This window comes from Rhizoctonia solani, chromosome 5 (genome assembly GCF_016906535.1).
Source record: "Rhizoctonia solani chromosome 5, complete sequence".
Classification (NCBI taxonomy): Eukaryota; Fungi; Basidiomycota; class Agaricomycetes; order Cantharellales; family Ceratobasidiaceae; genus Rhizoctonia; species Rhizoctonia solani.
The window spans coordinates 1,093,170-1,118,289 of NC_057374.1; the positions used below are offsets into that span (position 1 = coordinate 1,093,170).

General features: G+C 47.0%; 9 protein-coding genes across 9 annotated transcripts; 3 read left to right on the forward strand and 6 right to left on the reverse strand.

Moving 5' to 3' along the window:
* Positions 1-928: 928 nt before the first annotated feature.
* RhiXN_09153 (uncharacterized protein) lies at positions 929-1,971 on the reverse strand (the record flags this gene model as incomplete). Its single annotated transcript, XM_043328969.1, has 5 exons — positions 929-1,171; positions 1,349-1,411; positions 1,479-1,624; positions 1,676-1,865; positions 1,924-1,971. 5 exons carry the CDS (start codon positions 1,969-1,971, stop codon positions 929-931), a joined length of 690 nt encoding a protein of 229 aa, XP_043180415.1.
* A 1,439-nt stretch (positions 1,972-3,410) lies between these two features.
* Positions 3,411-5,200, reverse strand: RhiXN_09154 (AAA family ATPase; the record flags this gene model as incomplete). The annotated part of the gene is made up of 8 exons (XM_043328970.1): positions 3,411-3,451; positions 3,501-3,798; positions 3,856-4,148; positions 4,207-4,504; positions 4,578-4,679; positions 4,734-4,859; positions 4,971-4,992; positions 5,070-5,200. The coding sequence occupies 8 exons, from the start codon at positions 5,198-5,200 to the stop codon at positions 3,411-3,413; spliced, it is 1,311 nt and encodes a 436-aa protein (XP_043180416.1).
* A 137-nt stretch (positions 5,201-5,337) lies between these two features.
* RhiXN_09155 (CTD kinase subunit beta) lies at positions 5,338-6,822 on the forward strand (the record flags this gene model as incomplete). Its single annotated transcript, XM_043328971.1, has 7 exons — positions 5,338-5,537; positions 5,659-5,698; positions 5,763-5,912; positions 5,988-6,111; positions 6,160-6,205; positions 6,268-6,497; positions 6,551-6,822. 7 exons carry the CDS (start codon positions 5,338-5,340, stop codon positions 6,820-6,822), a joined length of 1,062 nt encoding a protein of 353 aa, XP_043180417.1.
* Positions 6,823-7,849: 1,027 nt separating this feature from the next.
* Positions 7,850-9,342, reverse strand: RhiXN_09156 (FAD-binding domain protein; the record flags this gene model as incomplete). Its single annotated transcript, XM_043328972.1, has 9 exons — positions 7,850-7,934; positions 7,981-8,001; positions 8,056-8,118; positions 8,185-8,299; positions 8,358-8,499; positions 8,553-8,634; positions 8,708-8,931; positions 8,992-9,091; positions 9,146-9,342. 9 exons carry the CDS (start codon positions 9,340-9,342, stop codon positions 7,850-7,852), a joined length of 1,029 nt encoding a protein of 342 aa, XP_043180418.1.
* A 528-nt stretch (positions 9,343-9,870) lies between these two features.
* Positions 9,871-10,680, forward strand: RhiXN_09157 (DNA-directed RNA polymerase II subunit RPB4; the record flags this gene model as incomplete). The annotated part of the gene is made up of 5 exons (XM_043328973.1): positions 9,871-9,876; positions 9,931-10,143; positions 10,193-10,351; positions 10,400-10,537; positions 10,591-10,680. 5 exons carry the CDS (start codon positions 9,871-9,873, stop codon positions 10,678-10,680), a joined length of 606 nt encoding a protein of 201 aa, XP_043180419.1.
* Positions 10,681-10,888: 208 nt separating this feature from the next.
* On the reverse strand, positions 10,889-14,363 carry RhiXN_09158 (glycoside hydrolase family 31 protein; the record flags this gene model as incomplete). The annotated part of the gene is made up of 14 exons (XM_043328974.1): positions 10,889-11,307; positions 11,374-11,567; positions 11,661-11,860; positions 11,941-12,092; positions 12,195-12,288; positions 12,349-12,514; positions 12,570-12,927; positions 12,983-13,118; positions 13,169-13,189; positions 13,248-13,381; positions 13,432-13,566; positions 13,619-13,820; positions 13,878-14,078; positions 14,139-14,363. The coding sequence occupies 14 exons, from the start codon at positions 14,361-14,363 to the stop codon at positions 10,889-10,891; spliced, it is 2,637 nt and encodes an 878-aa protein (XP_043180420.1).
* Positions 14,364-15,491: 1,128 nt separating this feature from the next.
* Positions 15,492-19,877, reverse strand: RhiXN_09159 (uncharacterized protein; the record flags this gene model as incomplete). Its single annotated transcript, XM_043328975.1, has 19 exons — positions 15,492-15,801; positions 15,860-15,939; positions 15,989-16,128; positions 16,183-16,235; positions 16,287-16,423; positions 16,479-16,553; positions 17,299-17,375; positions 18,189-18,264; positions 18,317-18,457; positions 18,513-18,579; positions 18,628-18,707; positions 18,758-18,897; positions 18,949-19,001; positions 19,069-19,205; positions 19,268-19,342; positions 19,397-19,420; positions 19,479-19,542; positions 19,595-19,731; positions 19,800-19,877. 19 exons carry the CDS (start codon positions 19,875-19,877, stop codon positions 15,492-15,494), a joined length of 1,944 nt encoding a protein of 647 aa, XP_043180421.1.
* A 541-nt stretch (positions 19,878-20,418) lies between these two features.
* Positions 20,419-22,587, reverse strand: RhiXN_09160 (DNA polymerase alpha/epsilon subunit B; the record flags this gene model as incomplete). The annotated part of the gene is made up of 10 exons (XM_043328976.1): positions 20,419-20,559; positions 20,612-20,750; positions 20,808-21,001; positions 21,057-21,284; positions 21,334-21,492; positions 21,543-21,800; positions 21,849-21,937; positions 21,986-22,024; positions 22,074-22,457; positions 22,512-22,587. The coding sequence occupies 10 exons, from the start codon at positions 22,585-22,587 to the stop codon at positions 20,419-20,421; spliced, it is 1,707 nt and encodes a 568-aa protein (XP_043180422.1).
* Positions 22,588-23,028: 441 nt separating this feature from the next.
* RhiXN_09161 (F-box-like protein) lies at positions 23,029-24,889 on the forward strand (the record flags this gene model as incomplete). The annotated part of the gene is made up of 4 exons (XM_043328977.1): positions 23,029-23,115; positions 23,173-23,618; positions 23,693-24,794; positions 24,842-24,889. The coding sequence occupies 4 exons, from the start codon at positions 23,029-23,031 to the stop codon at positions 24,887-24,889; spliced, it is 1,683 nt and encodes a 560-aa protein (XP_043180423.1).
* Positions 24,890-25,120: the final 231 nt, after the last annotated feature.

A 25,120-nucleotide genomic window follows, 5' to 3' on the forward strand; every position in this document is an offset into this window, starting at 1 on the left:
CTACGCGCAGTCGGCCAGGTCGATCACGGTCCACTTATGAGATGACGTGTACGAGAAAGGTGGGGCCACATCACACCCTTACAAGCGCTAACAAAAGACCTTCCAAACTAGACTGAGAACACTTATCCTACCGTATGGAATACGGAAGCAGGGCCGTATACGACTCCCAGTAGCCCGTTTCAGCGAGCAGAAGTATGCACCTCAGTTGTGAGTTTCACAGTTAGTGAACGGACGAGTTTACAGGACGAACTTGAGATTGCTCGTCCAGTCCAGGCTAAGCGGGGGACAAGCCGAGAACTGATCGGCGACCTGGTTTGATATGGGGCACGATTTCTGATTAAGGGACGGATTCACCACCGTGTCAAAATTTAACCGATTGTATGCGCAGCTCACGTAGCTCCTTCTGTCTTCCCCGTCAAATCAAATTTCTACGCGTGTATAATGGTCGGGATTAAAACGGTCTGTTTGCGGTCAGGAAGATTGTCCGAGTGAGAGATCAATCCAGCACGAAGAAGGTGACTTCTAGAACATATTTACCAACTCCGACTCGAGTACTAGGCTACGAATAGAACTTTTGAGAAGTTGTGCCTAGTATTTTGCACTATACATGTAAAGTTATACTGATGAACTATATGGTCGAAGTGGGAAGTACGAATACGCGACCTCGAGCAACTTCCTGGACATGCAACTCGCAAGCCCAGCTCTGAGCTCAGCCAAAAAAGCCCAAGATCTAACAGATCCTCCGCAAAATCTACCTAGAAGATAAAAGGAAAACAAAAAAGAAAAAGAACAGCTATCGACCAGTGTCCACACTACTCATTCCACCGGCCAAACCCATGCTCGCAAGTTTAAACTCGCCCCCTCGTGCCGGCCGCCGAGGAGGGGTTCAATATCATCCAATCTACGACATTGATTTCCTCGCCAAGGTCTATTTCACTAGTTTTCCGCACCCGGCATCCATATCCCGGCTCCGACTGTTTCGCGATTCATCGTCGTCCCCAAGATCAACACCTTTGAAAGAGACCGTATCTATGGATTCGGCTTTGACTCGCCTAGTGCGGGGCTCGGGCATGATGGTGAATTGGGTGTGCCGGTGGGTGTCGCCTTTTGTTGCCCGAGGTCCATCGGCTGGCGTGAACCTTGAGCTTAGCCAAAAGGTGTTTCGAGAGCGCTATCGTAAAAGTCAGTAATCGTAATGGTTCAATGACATTCTGGACATGCCTTAGCAAACTCAATATCACCATCGTCGGTAGCCATGGTCGAACCAACGTTCTTCAAAGCCTCACGTCTGGGTGACATGTGTTCGAATCGTAAGCTACCAAATAACCAACCGAAGACTGCGACGTACGAATTCAGAGTATGTAAAGGCTGATTCCATAGAATTTGGCTTGAACGCAGAGGAATGGAATGGCTATGAAACTCGAATACTATTTCTATCGGTCAACGAAATTCATGTGAATGGGTATCCATCCTCGTACCTGAATGGTATATTCTATAGCAAGGCCAACGGCGATCAAGGTGGGGGGCAGTTGAGACTCGAACGTAACTCGGGCGAGTCGGGTGATAACATCGTCTGTTGCTTTTTGACTCGTTGTTTTCCTGCTAGTAATGAGATAGAATAAGACTGTGGTATGTCAGACGGCGCACGTTTGATATGGAGATACGCATTACTTACTGATGCCAGTAATAATCAAATCTGCCGCTACGGTGCCGAACAGCCAAATATATGCTGGTACCTTGACGTCTCCAGCGCGCAGCGTTGACCCTACTTGCATAAACATCACCTTGACCCCGATCCCTCCCCCAAATGCTGTAAGCGCAAAGACAGCGATCATCCCAAGTATAACCCAATTTCGGTTGGTAACCTAGCAAAGTGTCAGCGTCAAAGCTAGCAGGCTGATTGAAGGACTTCGATATGCTCACCTTCCACGCGCGTATCGCGAAGAACCCCTGAACGACAATGACAGTCATGGAGTCCAGGATATAGTATTGGGAAAGCTAATTTCCGGTACGTTGGTGGAGCAGAGGAATAGGATGGGCAAATGTGGCGCCGATTAGGGAAAGAATCGAAATTCGGAATGTCTGTCAACCATGGGTCATAGGAATTGTGTAAAAAACCTACATATTTGAGAGACAGAAATAAGCCCTAGATAATAAAGGGTAACGTATCCCGAGTGAGTAACTCCCTAAGTCTGGAAGACATAGGGAAAGGCTTCTCACGTATGTGCCAAAGTTGTAGACGAACAAATCGTATATCCATGTCCAGGTGTACACAGAAATAGCGCTGGCAGGAGTTGAGTGGGGGCGAACGTCAAAAAAAGGGAATATGAAACTCGTACATATTCATCAATAAAACATATGCAACTATTCCCTTTAGGTACGGCCTGTCAAGCTTGCCTAGGGTTGCATATGCACCACATTGCATAAGGAGCACGCCGAGAAGCAGCGTGTCGAGAATTAAACCAACAATAAATGGCTATGTATGCGATCAAGAATATTGTGACCCGTCGTCAAGTACAGTATCGAATTTGTCGAGGTGCAGCACCACGCATATGCGCGTAGCGTCGAGCCAAAATCACATCAGGGAGCAGACCCCGAGGTACATCCGACCAGTCCCGGGATAGGTCAAACCAAGTCCACAGCAGCAACGTCGTATGTTTTGTCGTCGACAGATGTTATTTTTATTGGATAGAATTAATTGTCAGGATGTGACTGGCGAGTCTATCGAAAAAGTCTTACACCTAAATTTAAGGATTTGTTGGCTGACAAGAGCGGACCAGCGATCTCATTGAGTTCTTCAAGGGATGGGGCGGCCATGTCGTCTCTAGTGGCTGGTGGTGTCGGGGTGAGGGAGGGCAGACGAAACCCGGGGGAATGAGAGGAAAGGAAGAAGAGAGCGGAGGGGAAGGGATATTAAAAGATGAAAGAGAAGGTGTGTGGAGGGGGTGGAAGGTGGGAGCGAACGCTGAAACGGTTGATCAAGTACCCGGCGAGTGCGGTGGAGAGCAGGGACAAATAATCAGCTAATACAAATAGAAAGCACACAAATCGGGCTTCCTCATCAACATTATTAGAAGAACACGGCCCTGCCATAGACAAGTCCCTTCCTGATTAGACACTACGACTTGGTGCGATTCACTTATCTCATACGCGGCAACCGTGATACTGTTTACGCTAGATTTCAAACTTTACAACAGATTTCTCTTCTAACATCCAAGAAACCTCCTGTGGCGTACAGGCAATCGCTTGAGGACGGCGAAATCCCGACTCACCCCGATTCGAGGTTTGGCGCTAGAATCACGCAGGGTCGACCCCAGGACATTTCAACCAACCCCTTGGCCGATTTTCGTACCCAGAAAACGACACTCGTAAGTGCATGATAAAATAATGATTACAACTATCAGGTACAACTATGCAAAATACTGAAGCTCGTTCTTCTTTTTGCTCTGAACTGTGACACCGATGAGCCAAAATGATGTACGAGAATCTCGTTGACGTACCTTCTGCGATTCCACTATGGAAATGTTCGTGGTTAAGCTGCGTGGCGCCTTCGCGAAGCGCGATCATTCCCGCCTCGACGCAAACGGCCTTGAGCTGAGCGCCGTTAAACTCGTCCGTGCTACGTGCCAGTTCTTCAAAATTCACACCGGGCCCTACGTTCATCTTTCGCGAGTGGATCTCCAGGATACGGGCACGTGCAGATTCGTTAGGTAGCGGGAATTCTATCTTGCGATCAAGGCGACCAGAACGCAGCAATGCAGGATCGAGGATATCAATACGATTGGTCGCGGCAATTACCTGTGCATCGTGATGGATTAGAGCCTTGCTCGGCTAATAGATCTTAAACGAACTAACCTTGATACGTTCATCGCTACTAAAACCGTCGAGCTGATTCAGCAATTCCAACATGGTTCGCTGCACTTCACGGTCACCGCTCTTGTCTGAATCAAACCGCTTTGTGCCAATTGCGTCTAGTTCATCAATGAAAATGATGGCTGGTGCCTTCTCCTTGGCCAATTCAAACGCATCTCTCACGAGTTTGGCACCATCACCAATAAACATTTGCACTAGCGATGGTCCTGCCAACTTGAGGTAGCAAGCATTAGTCTGAGCAGCACAAGCACGCGCAAGCAGTGTCTTTCCAGTCCCTAGGCAACAACCCGTTTAAAACCCGGGATTCAAAAGGCAACAGCCGAATGCACTTACCTGGGGGACCGTACATCAATGCTCCTTTTGGTGGCCGAATTCCCAACGTTTTGAATTTATCGGCCTGTTGCATGGGCAGTACAATAGCTTCTACAAGCTCTTCAATCTGCTTGTCTAGACCTCCGATATCGGTGTAGGTTTCAGTTGGGCGCTCGTCAACTTCCATAGCCTTTACACGCGAGTCGTACTCGGCTGGGAGCGTATCAAGAACGAGGTACGAGTCTTTGTTAACTCCAATGAGATCTCCAGGTTTAAGTTGTGATGCAGGAACAAGACCAATGAGAGGCAGGAAAATGGTCTGAATACGACAACAAAACGCGGCAAACGGGTCAGAGAGGATTGGTTGCAAGGCATATATGGTATGGACTGACCTGTCTTGTCGATGTTTTGATAACTGCGCATTTCCCGCTCCGCATAGAGTCCAAATCTTGGTTTGCGCCATCCTCCTCTACTTCTGGATCTACGTCCAAAATCTAGGTTTGGGGGTAAGACTACGTCATGAGATACCGTAAATGGACTGTACCTACCTCAACAACATTCCCAACAAGATATGGCAGCACTTTGTTCTGTTTAATCTTCTCCCCGTTATCCCGAATCTTCTCTCGCATAGTCGCGTGCTCATGGTTCAGCCGTAGAGTCTCAGAGCGCATGACCTAAGTGCGAGGAAAGGTATGAGCCATGGTAAACTGGGGCAATTCGATCGACCATATGGGATCGAACTCCCATATGCTCTCATTACCCCGGTTGAGCAAGCCTAAACTCACCTTGATATCGTTATCAATTAACCTTGTCCTCGTGTTAATGTCATCAACGGGGGCGTTTCTAATATCCTCCGGAATGTCTTCAAAGGTATCTTCAGGCACTGGAGCCTCCACTTCAGCCGCCTGAGTTTCCTCTTGGTGCCCTCCGCCGTTGCCGAAGTCATCTGAGCATCCTGTTTATTATCCGATGCATTAGAGTCTGAGTTGGGATTCGGTGGGGGTGCAGAAGACATTATGGATTAGAGGAGTGAGCGGTTGGGATGGTAGTGGGCGCGACGCGTATGCTCAGTCCACTTTAGCGCTGGTATTAGTCATACGTACTTTCCGCCGCATTGGCGCTTGATTGTTGGTCCCAAACTTAAACTTGACGATGTCAAGTCAGGCTTCACCTGCTCAGACACCCCCACCGACTACGACTGTTAGGATCAAGGAGCATCATGCTTACTTCAGCGAAGATGAAGTCTCCAAGCTAGCCGAAAAGACACGTGGGAATTTGAGCGAGGCTCGGGGAGAACGACTAAGGCAGCAATCTTGCACCTTTATCGATGCTGTCGGTGTCAGGTCGGGGTTGTAAGTCCAGTCGCCTTGAAATACGTAAAAATAGCGTTTTAGTATCTGACCCTGTATATAAACTCGTGATATTATATAGTCCTCGAAGAACTATTGCCACGGCTCAGAATCTGTATCATAGGTTTCACCTATTCTTCCCTATAAAAGATTTTGATTTCTTTGTGAGTAATCTCACTCTCTTCTTGGAATATGTGCGAATAAATCAGTTGATTTGTGTCCTCGTAGGATGTCACCATGGCATGTCTCTACGTCTCTACCAAACTTCACGACACCCTCAAAAAGCCTCGAGACATACTTATGGCCGCATACTACATCCGGCTTCCCGAACTAGCAGCTAAATCCAAAACGGGCACTGACGTAGATATTGATCAAGCCGTACGTGTTGATAATAGCCTTTGTCTGCGTTTCATTCATTTGCCCTCTTCAAGGCTAAGCCTTTTATTCATGCAGGCTCTAGAAGCTGACCGTCACCGATTAATCTCTATCGAGCGACTGATTTTGGAGACCATCTGCTTCAACTTTCGTGTAAGGCTTCCATTCTCGTATGTTATCAAAATGTGCCGCGAGTTTCACGGTAGGTTTATTGTTTACCATCCATATGCTATGAATGACGCTTCTGTAGCCTCCAAGGATTTGGCAAAGCTTGCATGGCGGTTAAGCATCGACAGGTACGTATTGTTTTTGGTATGCGTCCTATCGTTTCGCTCCAACCTGACTTTTACTTATCTAGCAATCGAACGTTGGTTCCCCTTCAGTTTCCCCCACATACAATCGCTCTTGGATGCATCTATCTCGCTGCTTTGCTCATGTCCGCGGATCCAAATGGGCCAGCTACCTCTCCCACTCAGGACTCGCGTGAAAACTCCTTCAGAGGAGACGATCCTTCAATGATAGTTGCCAAATTAGCACACCCTGGAGAATGGGAAACTAAATTCTATTCTCGCGTGGAACAGCTTGAAGGTGTGTTTGGTTGACTTTTGTCAATAGATCGAGATTGTTCAATGGTTTCTCAGATATTGCTCATGCACTTCTCGATCTCCTTTTATCAAACCCATCTTCTACATCACTTCACGCAAACACTTCACCAACGACCCCATCCTCTCCTTCACCTTCTCAACAACAGTCACAATCCACCCCCGCTACGTCTACAGTCCCCGCAAACTACTCTACGGCGCAACTTACCCGCCTAAAGATCCAGCTCCGGGAGCAAGAACAACAGGAACAACGGGACCGGAGGCCGGTGCGCTCAGAGTTCGATCAGCGATGGATGCCGATGCGGTTATGAACGCGTTGAACGGGGTTGGTGATTCGAACGAGGGGACTGTCAGATTTTTGTTTGGTCTGCCAGGGGAGTAATTCTAGTGTGATAGAATGTCTTGTAGCGCTTTGAGGCTAATCCTAGTTAATCGATCTTGTTCAACCTAATCATATCCAATTATTCCAGTAAGGGTAGTATGGACTTAAGGTTAACATGTCATTATTCAGCCTTTTGAGTTGACAGGGCCTTTACAGCGGTTACTCACGGCATTAAATGTCTACCGTCATACAATCCCAGGATTCAAATGTGATAGCTACAACAATGAAGTTCGATACAATAGCAATATTGGGTTTAAACTTTGCTCCTCTCTCAAAACAAGAGCACAACGCAAGAAAGGATTACTAGCGCGCCAAACGACGTGCTGCCCCTTGATCTTTCGGAACTCGCCGAAGTAGCAGTACTCGCAGGAAAAGCCGATGACGATGTTGAATTAGTAGCTGTCGGATCTGGGGAAGCAGCTTGGGTGGACCTAATCGAATAAGCGCCGTGACCGTGAACAAAGGGTGCACATATACCACTGAAGAGAAAACATAGGAACCAATACATACCCGATAGACTGTGGAAACCTAAACACATTCTGTGGGTCCACTGCCTTTTTTATGTCCAGCAATCGCGCATAGTTTGCGCCATGTATTGATTTTGCCATTGATCAGCTGAAAGCAAAGGGTCGATGTAATTAGGATCTAGGAACCAAGGTTAATCTCGGGAGGAGGGACTCAGTATAAGCTCTTTTCTTACATGCCGCTTCGGGAGAAACCTGGAGCGTATCGTGCATCCCGCTTACAAAATCAACCCACTGGCCGGGTACGGACTCGTAAGATTTTTGGCCGACGCGTAGAATGAAATGTAAGAAAGGCGTCTCTGTTGAAAATGAGGTTACGTTGGATGAGCCCTGGCGATTTCGCCGCCGTAAACTAGACAGGATGAATGGCTGCGGTCGTCATAGGATCACAGGGTTACAGCATACCATCTACTTTGGCGAACCATGTAACTTCTAAATCACTCGCTGTTCCTTGAGTGTACATATAGTCGACCCATAGCGAGCGAGAATTAGAAACGGGTTCTTTGACCATGAGTGACTGAAAGATCCAAGTCAGTACCCAATAAAACTACCGTCTAGCATACCTTGGCATAAAAGTTATCAAACTAGCACAGGGCCTATCAGTTCGTGAGGCTCCGAAGCAACAGGTAGCCACTTACGGTTCAGGAGATACAGTGCTCAGCGAGCCCGCTGTGTTGGCCAATGCTCGATCCATGTGAATCCTGAGACGTCAGTTCCGCTTGAGGAATGCTATTCAATAAAGGCTGGAATGAGGCATTAAAATCGACCGTTGAGCCATAAAGTTTCCTGATATTTCGAAAGCTAGTTTATTAGGTCCGTCTGGAACAACTGCCAGGACTATGCCCCAAGTTGGCAGTGCGTTACGAGCAAAGGTCTGAAAGTCTTGGATGATGGGTGTGAGTCAATGGTTTGGTGTTGAACTGATATTGTGGGGACGTACGATTAAATGCGTCAATGATAGGTGTTTTGTCGCCTGCGGCTGGCTTTAGCGTGAGGATGTAGCCGATGCTGTTGGGAGCAGGTAATGTCGCATACGTCCAAGCCGTTACAATACCAAAGGAAGGGCCTGCCCCGCGGAGCGCCTAGGGTGGGGTGCTATTAGTTCGCTAAGATTGCACTTATACTCGCGACTGACCCAATACAAGTCTGGATTGCGATCGAATGCAGCAGTAGCTACGGTACCGTTGGCCAGAACTACCTCTGCGCGCACGCGCGATCTATTAAGAGACCGCTTGCCTTGAGAACAATCCGGCGCCACCGTATGCTGTGTGTCCGCCAATTCCAACCTACAATATATAAACAATAGTTTCAAAGGTATCGTGCTCGGTAGTATCATAGCTTACATATGGGCATATTCCGTGAGGTAGTGCTCGCCTGCCTTGATCCCAGAGCCCTTGAGCGAGCGGGCCTAGCTTGATCCCGGTTTGTGCGGTGGCTTCTCCCGTAAGATTGTTCAATGTCAGACTAGCCATCCTTGACAAGTCAATCACAAGGCTCGCGTCCTGCCCCCCGGTCTGAGGAGTAATGGGTCAAATCTCGAATGCCGAGACAGAAGCAAGGTAGAGAACGCTCACACCATAAGCTGCGTATGAATGCCCCCCTGACCGAGCAACAACAGGTGTTCCGCTCGATGCGCCACATTGAACGGCCACTTGTACATCTTGCACGCCTGTCCTATTGGTATTGGGATTGTGAGTGACAGTACAAACGGCTTGTTTGAAAGCTTACGAATAGACGATAGCAGCGGGTCGATAGGCGAACCGACGGTTGAATGTCAAACGATCTGTGTTATAGGAAGGTGAGTCGGGCGAAACCACAGTCAGGTTTTGTGCTCCGGAGAGGCATGCGAGGAGATCCTCGGTAGATGCAAGAGCGACGTGGGAGAAGCCGAGTAACAGTAATGGGACATGAATATTGCCAAACATTTTAGCTGTAGGAGTACCTGTTCGCGACAATCGTCATCGACATAAGTAGTGCGGATGATTATGAGCCAAGGAATAGACTCACCACTCTGTTCGAAGATGCCCAGACAGCCCAAGGATTTAAATGGAACGGACACCTGGTCCCAAATCTACGCGGCATACTGGATATCCCATGAAATGAGCTATGAATGTGTGTGAGACGTAACTTGGCTTGCCTTTCTCGAGTCGGCAATAGGTTCATGGACACAGAAGCCAGCAGCCGAGGGTTCTTGATCTAGCACGTTTAGTATAAATGCCCGAGTGGTGATATCTAGAGAGCATTTGTGATTATCTCATACCGTTCCGCAGCTGGTCACACGAGATTTTAGAGTCAAACCGCAGCCGTGAGCTCTGTTCCTGCCATCGCCTGCGACAACCCAAGGTGTTCGCGGCCATGTCGGAAATGAGAGTGATCATGATCGACCACTTGCACTGATAGCACAGCCACAGGACTTCACTTCTTTCACTTTACAACCACTTCAAGTTGCGTCGATGGAGGTAAGTAACGAAGCACCAAAAATACAAATAAATAACGTATAAATTAGACCACAGGTCATTAGCAAAAATTCAGCACTACTTTCAAACTATGAGGTGCTCGCGCTGCTCCGCGAGTTGGAGTCGGAGCAACTTGCGAAAGCGCGTTCTCACTTGGCCGCAAAAAAGGAAGAAGAAGGTGCTGCTCTGAGCGGTCACCCTATCCCACCGGTCGCTGGCAATCCAATCCAAGACGAGGTTCCGCAGAATTTGCGCACCATCGAGGTCGAGGTAGAGTAATCTCTTGACCGAATTGACTCCCACCACTGACCTGCGCTAGCTTATTTCCCACTTGAGAGATATGTATCCTCTCATGCAGAGGCAGAACGATGTTGCCATCCGTAATCTCACCCGATCCCTGGGCAAATTTTCTCTCACCAAAAGCGAAAAACTTCAAATCGTTAATTTGGCACCTCGCCAATTGGTCGAACTCTATGTGGTATGTGAAAGACCAGTGACTCTAAACTTTTACTTATGTGATTTATAGATTGTCGAAAACTTGGAAGATAGATTCAGCGATGAAGAACTAACCGAAATGCTGCAATTGGTCGAACAGTCGTTTTTAATTGCACCTGTCTCCGCCTTGGAAGAAAATCAAACGGCACAAGCTCCGGTGGTGGAAGAGGTCCAAACAATTTGCGGACCCACACAGGCGAAGACGTAGATACGATGTGGCAGAGCAACGAGGGCGATGCGATGGAAAATTACTTTGTTCATGAAGCTCCAGGAGGCCAAGATGATCTTGAAATGGACGATACGGAGGAATAAACCGCCACACATCCAGGTATTTCTAACCGCTTTATTTCACTTGGTCCGTTTTCTTCACGAAGGCTAAAAGGAAGCTGCGACGTTTATTGGCCAACGTTGATGCAGACTTTCATTCCGTGTACATAGGACACTTCAGGTTAATACAAAAATTTGGGGATCGCATTCGACCTAACGTTTACAGGAATTCAGTTTAAATGAAGTCCGAGCATCACCCGAGCATCATCCGACTTTTGGTCAGAAGTTTCCTCGTCGATCCTGCTGCAGCCTTCAACTTCCTACCATCTCCCGGTGGCAGGATAAACCAGATGACGGTATAAGGCAAAGGATAGGCACTGTTCAATTCTTTGACATCGACTTGCACTTCTTGCTTGCCCTTTTCCCCTGGATTAACCTGGAAGCTGATCTCCAATTCAGTAAAGATTCCCTTTTCTGCATGCTCGTTCGTTTTGCCGTCGTCCTCGACCAATTTGAAAGAGCCCGTAGCGCCATTGCTCTCTGAGTTTAGACTAGGGAATATATGCGCTACACGAGTGGCCTCCCCATCATAGACCGTCTCGGCGCATTTGTTGGATAGCACGAGTATACCGCCTGCGCGAACCAGGGCAGGGGTACGCGACAAGGGTGCATCTAGATGAGTAGGTTTCCTCTGTTTTAGTCCTCCACCTGTTTCCGGTGTTGTCATCCATCACTTACCCATGTGAATGAATCCTCCATTAGACGGACTTGTATGCCATATTCCAGTGTCCAGTTCGCACCACTCTGGTACTTCGTCTGTGCCGTCTACCACACCGGGGAGATAGACTCGCTTGGTGCGATGACTAAAGGAGAGAACAGGCGCCACAAGAATATGGGAGCCAAATAAGAATTGCTCGTCGAGGGCCAAGGTTCTTGGATCCGCAGAATGGTACCAGAACATAGGCTGGACCGGGACGACGGGGTGAAACTCAAAGAACTATATTTTAGCCGTGGGTAGCACTTACCCGTAAGACGGCCAACCTTGCTTCCAGTACTCGTTGACGTATAACGAATACATTGTAGGGATAATCTGGTACCGGAACGCGAGAACATCACGAAGAACACCGGTGATTTCGACCCCGTCCATCTCGACCCCGTCGTACATCCACAGCGTAGTGGAAAGTTCCTTCCAACTATGGACAGTGAAGCGGGTATGCCAAGCGCCCTGATGGAATGTGTGAGTATCGCAAACGGAACCGAGTTTTGTTCGTAAAATTGGCTCTTAACTTGCTGACACCATCGGACTAGCAGTTCTGGACTGGGGTGGTGCTTTCCGGCAAAGCCTCCGATATCGTGTCCGTACAAACCGGGAAGGAATGATATACCTGCCGAGAGTGTCATGGCTGTGCCACGGCGGAGAGCTATCCAGCTTGTTGCGTTATCCCCGGACCAGGTACCTTTGTGTGAGTGAGTGACAGTGGTAACTTCAACGGCAGCAACGGCGGCGGAGAAGAGGGAGGGGGGACGTCAGATTTAAACCGCCGGCGAACAGGACTAACCGTGTGCGTATGCTTGCATGCCAGGAATGGCCGCGCGGGTTACAATAATTGGTCTTCGGTCGGGGAAGAGCCCGAGCATGGTGTCGTACGTAGTCTTTTCAAAAGTTTAAGCACTTCTGTGAATTAACGGGCCCTTCTTTTTTTTTACTCGTACCTTTGCCATGCCCATCATTTGTATCAATCTTCCAGCCTGACCAACAGTTGTCTCGCCTCCGCCCCATCCCAAGCGTGACTCCCATTCACCTCCTCCCCAGAATGATTCTCTGCCCACGTAGACCTCTGCATCATCGACAAGCCCAGAGAACTCGTTGTTATCGATCCTAAGGCATATGCGTTCATACAACGGAGAGCCAAAGCCCAAATGCATCTACATACCACATTCCAGTCATATTCATGCCTACGATATCTTCCTTGATATGTCGGGACCACCATTCAATTGCACCAGGCGAAGAAAAGTCGAGGTAGCTCCCGTACATGTGTTCTCCAGGAGCATTGGACCACAAGAGACTCTTTGCTACCTTGATCTCAGGATCAGGCGCGTCTTCAGCTGCCCGTACATACGCATCCTGTTTCAAAGCCTCGTCGTACAATGGATGGTCGTCCAAGAGCCAGGGCTTGATATTCACTATTATGCGTATGTTCATTTCCTGTTCCAGCGCAGTACCAAGAGCGTGCGGGTCCGGATACCTCTGCCGGTTCCAGACAAAGTAGTGTCTATTATCGGTGTCGGGATCTACAATAATCATATATTTAGTTATTAATTTCGTTCCGAACACCAGAAGACTCACGTTGGCACCATCCGGTGCTCAGGTGTAAAGCATCGATCGGGAACCCTTTCTTGCGACATGTTTTCACGAAATCCAGAACTGCGTCTTGCGCATGTGGTTCTGCGGCAAGCGCAAGGCTCGAGGCGAGATATCCGAACTGCGAACGGGGGGAAGAGTCAAAGAGGCACGCCACGCTTTGGGGTATACACTGCTGCCTTGTGAGGACGGCTGAATGCGCCAGTTAGCCCGCTTCCACTCTTTCACGCGTACAAAGCCGCAGACTGACCTCGGGGCGATCGTTGCTGGTTGATGGGGAAACCAAGGACGCATAGGTGCTGATCACGGACGGCAGTGTTCCATCGCCCAGTATAACATAGTAGTCCAGTGGACCGCAACCAGCACGGTATGTACGAAATCCGTCTTTATATGCGTTCAGTATACTTCAATGCGTATACAGCGACTTGTCTTACTGAATAGTGCGTCGCATTCTGCACCAAAATCGATGCTGGCATCATTTGCCAGTGAGTTGTAGTATACTCCGCACCAAATCCCCGTTTTCTTGTTGAAAATAATATAGAAGGGAGTTACTTTATAAAGCGGATCACCTGGAATGGTGGATTAGCCCAGATCCAAGTTCAAATTTGCAACAAAACCAACCATTCTCCCAATCGTATCCTGCGCCATCCCTCGCCTCGAGTGTGAATTTGCGCGCAGTGCGCAAAATACCCCCACTTGCTTCCCCAAGGCCATATACGTATTCATTTCGTCGATCATTCACAAAAGGTTCATCATCCTGGCCAAGAGGACATGCAGGAGATGGCTCGTGTTCCGATACGGGAAGCCATTCTTCACGTTCTACCTGAAGAGGTCATATTGTTGATTTTCGATCTTTGATCGGTAAATGCCCATCACTCACATAATGAAGTACACCTCCAGTGGCTGCATCGTAGGTGTATGCTCTAGTTCGGCAATCAGACAAGAAAGGGGCTTCATCCGGAGACTTTCGCCCAGGTAATGTGCTAAACCATTGCAGGCGAGGACATCCGTCTGACCAATCAATGGATATCTTTAAAGATTTTGTGCTTAGTGTCGATCGACTGTCTCCCTGTACAATGATCTACAAAATAACATGCACGTGTGATAAAGCATACAGCACGATTAATGGTTGGATACATACCTCCGGTTCTTCGGGTAAAGATAATGCTACAGACTCCCACTGGATTCCCGCACCCCATCGTGACTTGTATTTTTCAGGAAGTTCATGCACTACTCTAACCAATCCATGAGTGATGGGATGAACGGAAAACTTGTGTCCTTTGTCATTGTTGAGCAGGAATACTGGTGTATTTTGTGAAGGCTGGGGTATGCGGCGAAACCCAACTGGGATGTGGTGACGAGGCATGCTGGGTCCTGGTAGCGGATGATGGCTTGTTCGAATTATTAGAGAGATGGGATATTGCACTCAAACCCGCCGCCATCCTGTATAAATAGCAACAGAACGAATATATCCACCGAGTCAATTCAAATACCGGTGATGCTCTCGAGTAGAAATCCAAACAAATACCATTACAGGCGTTACCACCGAATGAAATAGCCTTCTCCAAGTGTGCTAACTTCATGAAATGTGCTCATACCGGCGAATTAGAAGCATGAAAACGGACAAACCGGAATCCGAGCCGGATATGACCTATAGACAATACAAATCCTTTTAAATCATATAAAGGGATATGGTATGGTAACATATATTTACAATATATCTCTAGTACTTGAAGATATGTTCAGCATTTTATATAATTCAACGTAACGAGTGTATACAGAATCCCTTATTCAACTAGATAGCTCCAAAAACGTGGGGGCACTGGATGATAGCCCTAGCCACTGACCCAAGTTGTAATCGACAGTCATAAGGACGACTCGAAGCAGCCCGAGCAACCGGTCAAGAATACTCATCGGATAATTAGAATACGATAGCACCCCTACAATTATCCGGTACTCAGAAGTGCTTGGGTCTAACCGGGAGTAGAGCGCCGCTTCGACGCAGTCAAAAGTCGGTCGCTTAATTAAATAACAACGGTTGATCATGAGATCGCCGCAAGCGTTATGATAGGAGTCTCAATGGGACATTTCAATAATCGTGACTCAACCTACCAAGTCTAAAAAGCCTTCAAGTAGTACTGGCCCGGTAGAGAACATGCTATGCCCACGCATATACTCACTATTACAACGCACCTTCAAGGTGGACCACCAACCACTTGACCCAGCTCAGGCATCGTCGCTCGACACACCAACTCGTACCCATTTCTTTGCCTTAAACAATTTACCTTTGTATCTTATCACTTAATATTTCTTTCCAGTGCGCTCTTTTCGGTAACTCTATTGTGGTAATCATACATAGAAACAACAGAAACGACGTACAAAACAAGGCTTCATGACACAGCCTTGGCGATTGTCACATCTATGGCAATCTAAATTTAACTTGATGGCGTACAAGTCCAATAACCAGGCACAAATAAATAGAGGTTGACTTCTTTTATTGCGTCAAGACGCTTTTGGATTGGACTTCGTGATCGTCCATCCGGTCGTCCGTTAGTATACTCCTAGATCCCTCGTCATCGGTATCAGGTTGCCATCGCTTAGCTCCTTGCTCGTGGCCTGGCTCAGCCTGGGGAAAGAGTTTAGTGTCTCGATGGTGAACGGGTAGCCTATCGATAACAGTTGTCAGCCCCGGTTTAGCGAATGTAAGGCTTTCAAGATCGAATTGTTGAAGGGCGCCAGATGTGATCGCACATCCTTCTGGAGTGACGTCCGCCCCCCGGTTCGACTCGGCTAGTGACTCTCGACTGATCCAAAAGATTTTAACCTTAGACACATGAAGCGCATGTGAGGACATATACTTACACATTCAGCGTGTGAAGCAGGCTTATTCCATAAATCTTGCATTGCATCAAAATGAGAGGAATGTTGAAAAAGCTATCATTCTTAGTGCCTTATTAGCAAGTAAATCTTTGGATGTACTGCATTTCCTACCTTAGTAGTGTATACGCAAAATAATGCCACGGCGACCAGGGTTGGTGGTAGCTGGGACTCAAAAGTTATCTTCACTAGCCGGCTCATCAGATGGTTTGTACGTTGGTTAATGGTGCGGTTGCACATAAGATATTGGAGTACTGCCGCGGACTAGATCAAAGCCATGATTCGGCGCGGAATTCCAAGGTACATACTGGTTCCAGTGATCAAGAGGTCTACTGCAAGAGTGCAAGAGAGGCAGATGTATCTAGATACCTGTGAGTTTCTTTGCTGGTGCTTTTTCAATTTTTTCACTTACGCCGTAATTTTTAGCTTACTCGCGTATACGATATTATCGTAGTGTGCAAATATAACCTTGGAGCCTATTCCTCCAGCACAGGCCGCAAGGCCGAGAATGATCATGAGAGCCGCAAAAAGGCGATTCGATTTCATTACCTATGTTAATGGCTTTGTCAGGTATTGTGGTGTTGGGATGAAATATCTCACTTACTTTCCAAGCTCGGAATCCGTAAAATGACTGTACTGCCATCACAGTTATGGAGTTAATGACAAAAAACCAAGACATCTATTAAAACGTAAGGAAGTTTAGTGTCATTTTTGAATATGATTATTTAATACAGGCCCTGAAACTCACATATTTAACCGAAAAAAATGAGTGCTAAAATTGCGGTTGGGCTAGCGTAAACGAAACTGGGATGATGGGTTTTAGTTCCGACTTACGTATGTTCCAAAGTTGTATACAAAAAGGTCCCATATCCAAACCCAAGAGAGTGTGGTACCCCAGCTGTTTCATATTATCAATGTTAGGAAACAAGGTGGCCTGAAATTTAAGCAGACAGCTGCCATACAGGTTCATCGCTATCACAAACGCAACCAGAGCCTTGATAAGTAGGACGTCTTTATTCTTCGAACCGATGTAACTGCCACACTGCATCAAAAGAATGCCGCAGAGAAGAGTATCGAAAAGCGCTCCAAGTATAAACGGCTAATGGAACAAGCCTTAATTAATAACACGGAGCAACCCCTCTAAGTATCATTGCGCTTACTCCACAGGTAATAGGCTTATTTGTGGAAAGCAACGTCCTAGCCAACTCCTCCAATTCTTCGGGAGTAGAGTGATTGGAATCCATGGGGAATCAAAGAGAGGCAATGAGCGATATTGAAGGAGACAGATGATAATTTAAGTTTTCACTTGACTACCAGCGTTTAAATAGCTTCGAATCCATTGGAGAAAGAGAAAATACCCAGCCACGAGGTGCACTTCATCCAAGGTCAAACCCCAGATTCATCGCATCGACGATTTTCTGTACCTGAACTTTCCATTTCCAAGGTCCGTCACCCCGTCTAGCGGCGAAGCCGCCACCGGGCTCCGTTTTGCGCTTCTCGCCTGAGTGGATGATGAGATCCAATAGAGACTTAAAGAGCCAGCGGCCATATATGTGAGGAAATTTGGACATGCCGATCACGGAATGTAATGTAGATTTCGGAACCGAGCGCATTGTATCCTGGCTGCCCGCTTTTAGTATTTCTTGGTTGACGTCTTGGGCTCACGAGTTCTCTCGGTACCAGCATAAGTGGAGATCCGCTCGGTGGGCGCCCAATTGCGAGATTTATTTCAATATGACTTTTGATAGAGGTAACAGGGACTTCTAGGCCTAGTTCAAAGGCACTATACTTATTTAATTATATTTGCATCGATCATTTGAGGTGATCGACACTGGCGGGGATCGTCCATATAGCTAGTACTTGAGGATGCGAATATTTTTTTAATCCTCCGCACTGAGTGACATTCGGTATATACGTGTGTTCCTGACAACTATATATATTCAGTCCGACTAAGAGTACTGCCGATCAAAACATGTGAGAGCCATTGGCTTTACCAGCTTCAGCTATTGTAACAATCAGTCACTCGCCACTGCATTCAGTCAAAAGGAGCACTACGCAATACTAAGTTTATGAAAACCTGCCTCTCTGAATTGGTTACCGTCATAAGTAAAATACACACGGGGAGGCACCTGGTGCACACTATATAACAAGTTACTATTCAATATCTCAAATGTAGTTGCATCAGTTGGATGAATCTCGCGAAATATAAATATGATATCTCCGAGAGGGTTAAGATAAACCTAATCCCTATTGTGCCGGGAACTAAGAGACAGATGGTAGGACACGGGGCCGACGTGAAATTTAGTTCACTCACAAAACTCAGAAATCACACTATGGGCTGATAGAACTTCCTCCCTTTTCATCAGAAACACGGGTTTGGCTCTCCAGTCCTGGCCCAAAATGCGATAGCCGAAAAGTTGTGCCTTGAACATCAACGTTCACAGACATCGTGTGCCCGCTGTCCGTATCATCTTTCCCAGTTGGCCGTTGTTTATTATCTACCTGTTGTTCGAGTTGTATATCGTGACATGACTCCAGGTTGGTACGTGCAGGGTTCGCCCTCCAAATGGTGGGCTGAGAGGTCTATGAATATCAAATTAACCCCAGAGTGAACACATGAAGGGCTCTATTGACTAACCCGTTGAAATTCAATATCTGTGGTATTTGTGTATGTAGTTGTTTTGGGTCGGCGCCAAGTTTCTCGGCTTTGTGGGGTTTGAGACAACGCACGATCACCGTGCCATAGCACTTACACATTGAGAGTATGTAACAAACTAATCCCATACACCTTTCCCTGGACGCATATAAACGGGATTGCGATAAAACTGTCATACTGGGTCAAAGCGTAAGACAGAGTACGATATGACCTAAATATGCTCATACCTTGATGGTATATTCAATGGCGAGTGCTATTGCTATCAAGGTCGGGGGAAGCTGGGAAGAAAACGTCACTCGGGCTAAACGAGCTAACATGTGGTCAGTCATTTGAACGCCTGTATGGTTGGTCATTAGGTAATGTAGTACTGGTCTTTAACGTTAGCAGATTTAATGACCTTCAGCATGTCCAGACTTACTAATCGCCGTGATTGTTATATCTGCGGCTACAGTGCAAAAAAGGCATATATACCTTTAGTGCCGACAATACCCCACATTAATCGATACACGCCCCGCATTCAAGGGGGATAAATACTTACGCTGGAATTCGCACGTCCTTTGCAAAAAGGGTTGAGCCAAGTTGAGTGAAAAGGGCCTTGATACCAATCCCTCCTCCAAGCGCGCCAAGCATGAGGCTTACGAGCAGAATGCCGACTATCCAGCTTCTGCCTGTTAGCTGATGTTTGGGGTAGTATTACTAAGATAGTACAACGGAAAGGGCGCGGTTTAATCGCTTACCTTCCATGCTCTCAGCCCAAAAAATGCTTGTACGACAATCACCATCATGGAATCTAGCACGTAAAACCAGGACAGCTGTACGAATCTCGTCAGTAACCATCATGTTATCGAAAGGTTGTATCAACTCACATATTTGATCGACAGGAACAACCCCTGAAGACGGTTAGACTCAGCAGCAACCCTGTCACAATATTCCAGACATCAAACTTACATAGGAACCAAAGTTATATACGAAGAGGTCGTAGATCCATGTCCACGTAAGAATGGTACTTGCACTAGGACAATGGTTTCTTTCAGATTGAATCTAAAAGGGAATATGGGACTTACATATTGAGCGTTAGTACATAGACAACCATCCACTTCAATAACCTGGTGTCGTTTTTCCCCAGTGACACATATGCTCCATACTGCATTAATAAAATCCCACAAAAAAGCGTGTCCACAAAAGTGGCCACAAGGAATGGCTAATTGATTGTATACCGAGGATGTCAGCCAAGACCAAGGGTGGATACGAATGAAATTGTAAACATACACCTAGGTGGAACGATTTGTCGCTCGATAGTACTTGCGCGCCAATTTGGTCTAGATCTGTTAGGGACGGAGCTCCCATATTGGAGGAATTCTGCGTTATATTTCAGCAAGTGCAGAAAGAGCTTGAACCAGAAGGGGAATTGGAGCGACGGGGGAAAAGGAAGAGAGCGCAGTTACACGAGGGAAGAGTTGTATATAAAGTCAACCGCGGTAGAAGGTATGTTGAACTGATGAGCTGTAAGGAAGAATGCAATTCGAAGCCAGTGCCGACAAGACCCGGGGTGGGGGACTTTCACCGAACCAAGAGGCTGATCATGAAGCTCCCTACCTGTTGTTTATTTCTGGTCAGACTTTAGGCTCGAGCTCGTGATTATGCGGGCATAAGTAAGTAAAATGCTAAGCTTTCGTTTTGCATGGTCACTCGGTCATTTAATAGAGTAGTGGTTGATGAATTTTCTGAGACCTACTTGATCGCGCAATTGCGTATGTTTTAGCACGCGGGTAATTATAAATGCCAGGGAAGGCATCGCCGGATGATTGCCGACCTGAATAAGATAAATTTGTCACAATAATCGAGGATAGATTTACGTATGGGAGGTTTACACAAGGGAATCATCAATCTATGTTCCCAGCTTGATTGTTTTCATGCTGGATTGAAGACTCTCTCCGGGGCTCCGACTAATATTCAAGCAGACGGCAGTCCCAGCGGAACTGAATTTGGCTGCCAATGCAGGGTTGACCACGGTTGTCGAGTCAACAACCTGGATCGAGGAGCGTTAGCGAAAAGTTTGTTCCAGTTTGGGTTAGGCCGACCTTCTGGAACTCCTTTAGTCTACTTGGAAGAATCAAAAGATCTGGAGCGAACCCATCCATCTTGAGGAGGCTGGAATGGGTGATGCTCAGATTTACATCCTCTTGTAACTCTTTGGGCACCGGAAATAGGGGATAGAAGCTGGTATGTTAATATAAGCGTTTTGTTGCTCAGCACAACGAATCTCTAGAGTGATACCTTTGCTGTTCAAGAATTTGCCGACAGAGCATTGTCATTGCGTCTGCCGCCTGACCACCAGGCTCATCCGATACTTCTGGGGCATGCTTGAAAAACTCATCCTTGCGGATATGAAACAAAACGTCAATGGATGTTACACCAATTCTAATACCATTGACCGAAAAAATGCTTGGGTTTGGTATTAGTTGGGAACGCTAATTATTCGCCACGCAGTCAGTGTCATGCGCTCCGGGACAAAGGTGTACTTACTTTGGGTAGCCCAAGTTGAGGGATACGTTCGATGGGTGCTTGAGGAAAGACAACATGATGGTTAATCAGATCCCGAGGGCTAGGTACGATGACCACAAGAAGCTCTGGGATCTCATTTTCTAGCTGGACAAGATGATTTGCGATTTTGTACCGAAATATATCAACGGGAGTATCGTCAACTTGACCTGTCTTAACCAACGAGTGATTTGAATCCACAAACGGGCCGATCTGGGCGAAATGATCAGCCCGATCCCTGTAAGATTGTAGGTCCACCTACTAATACGAGCAACTGTGGTCGTTCGGTAAGGACATTATCGACCAACGTAGCAAACGGCTTGTATTCCAAATCCGAATCGAAGCTATAAGGCCCGCAAGCAATAACCACCTTTAAGGATGAATCTATGTCTGATTTGAGGCTTGGCAAAAGAGGTGGTATCTGGGATAGGCAGTTAGTTTGATCGAATAGAACGTCGGAAAACAACGTACTCGCAGGAATTCTGAAACAACAAAACTTTCCCCTGAGCCGTTTTTACCCTTTAAGGCCACGATCATTCCTGGGAACAAGCCTATTCCTGTTGAACCTGTCCCTCGATCTGATGCACAACGGATCTTTACATTTGCATCGAATTCAAGCGGGGTTCGAGCACCCATTCCCATCATTCTTGAAGACTCTATGAATATGGAACTTTCGCTGATCTTGGTTTCGCTATCACTGACAATTCTGCCAACCACGACTACTTCATCCTGATAACAAGGTTAGACGCTGAAGATCATCGACGTATAACAACAAACCTGTGTTACGATGCTGGGGTCCCCAAGCTCTTGTAACTGATAATGCTTCCTCACTGTTTCGGCCATCTCGTCGAGCTGATCATCCAAGACTGGCCGGAATAAGAAAGTAGATTATCGTTCAGAATACGATGACTTACTTGCAGCGCGGTCATGTATTTTCTCGTACATGTAGCGATCTTTAACAAATAAGCACGAAACCCCAGCCAAAAAAGAATAAAAACTTACAATTATATGAGTCGGCATTTTGTGGTGGCCTGTAATTCGCTGGCGGCCCAGCGGGGGCTCGAGCACGGGCGTGGAGTGAAGGTGTGTTAGGCTCGATTTTGACCCCTCCTTGTCTCCTTCGCGATTGCATAGGGGTTGAATACCCCGCCACACTCCCAGTCGCAGGCTGTCTGAGTTTCTTTGCAACGCCGGGTTTGGAGACGGCAGCTTTCTGTTGTCCCACATTTGCAACCTCTCGCTGAAGCATTTGTTGAAGGCTGCTCGCCGAATCAGCAGTAAAAAATGTGATAGGTGTATCCTTAATGGAAGAGTTAAATGAGAAGGCTTCCCACTTATATCTCAGATTTTCTGGAGTGATATTGTAGGTCCGACACATCGAAATACCTAAGTTAGAACGCGTGATGAATCAGATTTACAACCACCTATGACTAGACTTACATTTCAATAATGCCTCTTCATCTATGCCTGCGAATTCTGCTTTTAATTCGGACCTTAGATCTTCCTCGTTCATCATTCTGAAAGCACAGCAGTGTATCGTCAATGAATATTGGAGGAACAGATACCAGACGCGACGCGCCAATTGTCACGTGAATCCGTGTCAAAACGTAATCATTCACTTCTTGCGATCGATTCGCTAACTTACACTGTAACGCGAGCATTGACACCACACAAATAATATGGATATTGTTGGCCCGCGGATTATGCCGCCGGGTTCAACCAAAGGTGCACGTAGCGTTACCATGTATGGAGTGACCTAGGCACTGGGACGTTGAGCTGTTTATAATAAATATAGTTCTATAATTCAATCACAGGAAGAAGCATATAGTACAGGGTCACGGGGCGCTGGTTCGAAGTTTGACGCTCGCCGCCTGGACTACAAGAATGGTTCTATTGGCGCTCCAACTCTTTGTTCACTAAACGCTTTGCCCGCCCGACTCGAGGTTGTCTGACCTTCATGCACGTACTTCAGTTGCCTGTTGACATCCTTATTGCAATATTTTCTCATCTGACAGCTTCCAGAGACCTGTACTCCTGCAATCAAGTAAGCAGATCCTCTTTTCGTAATCGCTGCTACTGATCCGTACATTCGCTAACCTAGATATGTCGAGCAGTCCACAATTTATTCCGATCTTCTCCCCAGCTTTACCACAAACTTTCGCTAGCGCGAGCCAGTTTGGCGGATACCCTCTATGGTGTGCAGAATAAATCACTTCAAGATCGGACGAGACTCGTACTCGAGTTGGAACAGCGTTGGTGGTCACGAGCCCTTTCATCGCGTCGGCAGCTCAAAATTCCTCTCGATAACCCATGCATCGAATATCAGATTTGCAATGGTGTGATAGTCACTGGAGTACTCTCATCTACAGGCGATTCGCTTCAAGAATTGCAAGTATATCGACTCCCATCGTATCTTACTGGTCTGAAATCTAAACTCTGGAGGCATAAGCTCGAAAAGGATAGCAGTGTTCGCCAGCTCAAAGTGGATCCCTCGCAAGATCTCTTGGTCCTGACAGGAGTTGGGCCGCCTGACTCTGGGGATTTGGGGTGAGTATGAGAGTGCCCCAACTTAAATTCATACTGATGATTAAGCGAACGCTTAGTACTAAATGTACTGTCAGTTTGCACCTGCGAACGTTATCTACAAACGACAGCCATCCGGCCGCTTCTTTGGCCACACTATCCCTGAAGGGAGTTTTGCCTACGCAACCATTCATGCATCCTTATTCCCAGGGTCGAATAGTCGTACGTATATGCCAAGACATTCTTGGAGTCCTCACCAACCCAGATTCAACCGACCCTGTGACTGAAAGCTCGGTCCAAAGTCTGGTCATCTGGCAATGGACTAGTGGTCAACAACTTCTGACACTGCCGCAGCTGGATAACTTGCTTATCAACGATTTAACGTTTCTTGGACGGCATACCATACTGTTAACTCACTCGACTACACCAAATGGGCCTGGTATAAGTGTCCTGCACCTCGCCCTCGGACAACCGTACGCGAATAGCCCTGTCACTTCGACTGCGCCCATGAACTCTCTGGAAACTTCGACGTTCTTTCACTTCCCTTCGCCTCCAATTTGTTCCCACGAATGCATAAGAATGGGGAGCATAAAAATTACAAGTGAACCACCGATTGATATCTCCTGGCCCGCCCTCGAGGGCAAGAATCATGTTCCGAGGGTATTCACTCCTGATCCTTCGGAGGCTACCAGCATCGTCGCCTTCTCCTTATCCATCTACGTAAGGGCCTTCGGCTCCACGAGGACCAACACTATTAAGCACACACTTCTTACACGGGCTTCGGTTTTCAGCACATGTACAGCTCCTTACTCGAAGCGTTCCTACACATTCGACGAATGGAGCTCTGAAGATACCTACTGGTTCTCGGGAGAACCTGGCTTTATTCATGGCCAACGATATACTCTTACATCCTTCCAGCAGCCTCGGACGAACGTTGAGATCTACGATTTTAATCACTGCCATGCTGAGATTCCTGATTCTGGTTGGTTCGCGCTGCTCAAGGAAGGAAACTCCAAGTTGGCCCATGGGATTGTACCCAAGCTTAGCGCTCATAGGACGAGATGCGGCCACAAGCGCTATCTAGACAGCGAGCTGAAATCGACGATGCATTGTAAGCGACAGTGCATGAAAGCTGGGCTTGCGCGTCTACATGATCGTGTTATAAGCGCACTAGACGGTGAAAGTGTAATCACCATCGAGGTAAGCGCTACTTCATATAAACTTCAGCTCGGGCTAACACATCATAGTTTGAAAGAGGCGGTCTAGTTCGTGGGTTCGTCGCCTATAATATCTGAAGTGTATGCGCATATGTATCGGTTAGAGTAATATTATTGTAAGGTTAGAGTAATTTCGGAATAGTGTAATTTTGATCATCTAGGAGTCTAAAAGTTGTACGTATATTTTGTACCATGAGTGCCGCTTGTGTTTGCTGTAGTACTTTGAAAAATAGTGTGAACGAACGTGTCCCGTTTCAACCACATGCAGTGATTACGTGATGGTGTGTGTGTCGACCTAGGGAACTGCAT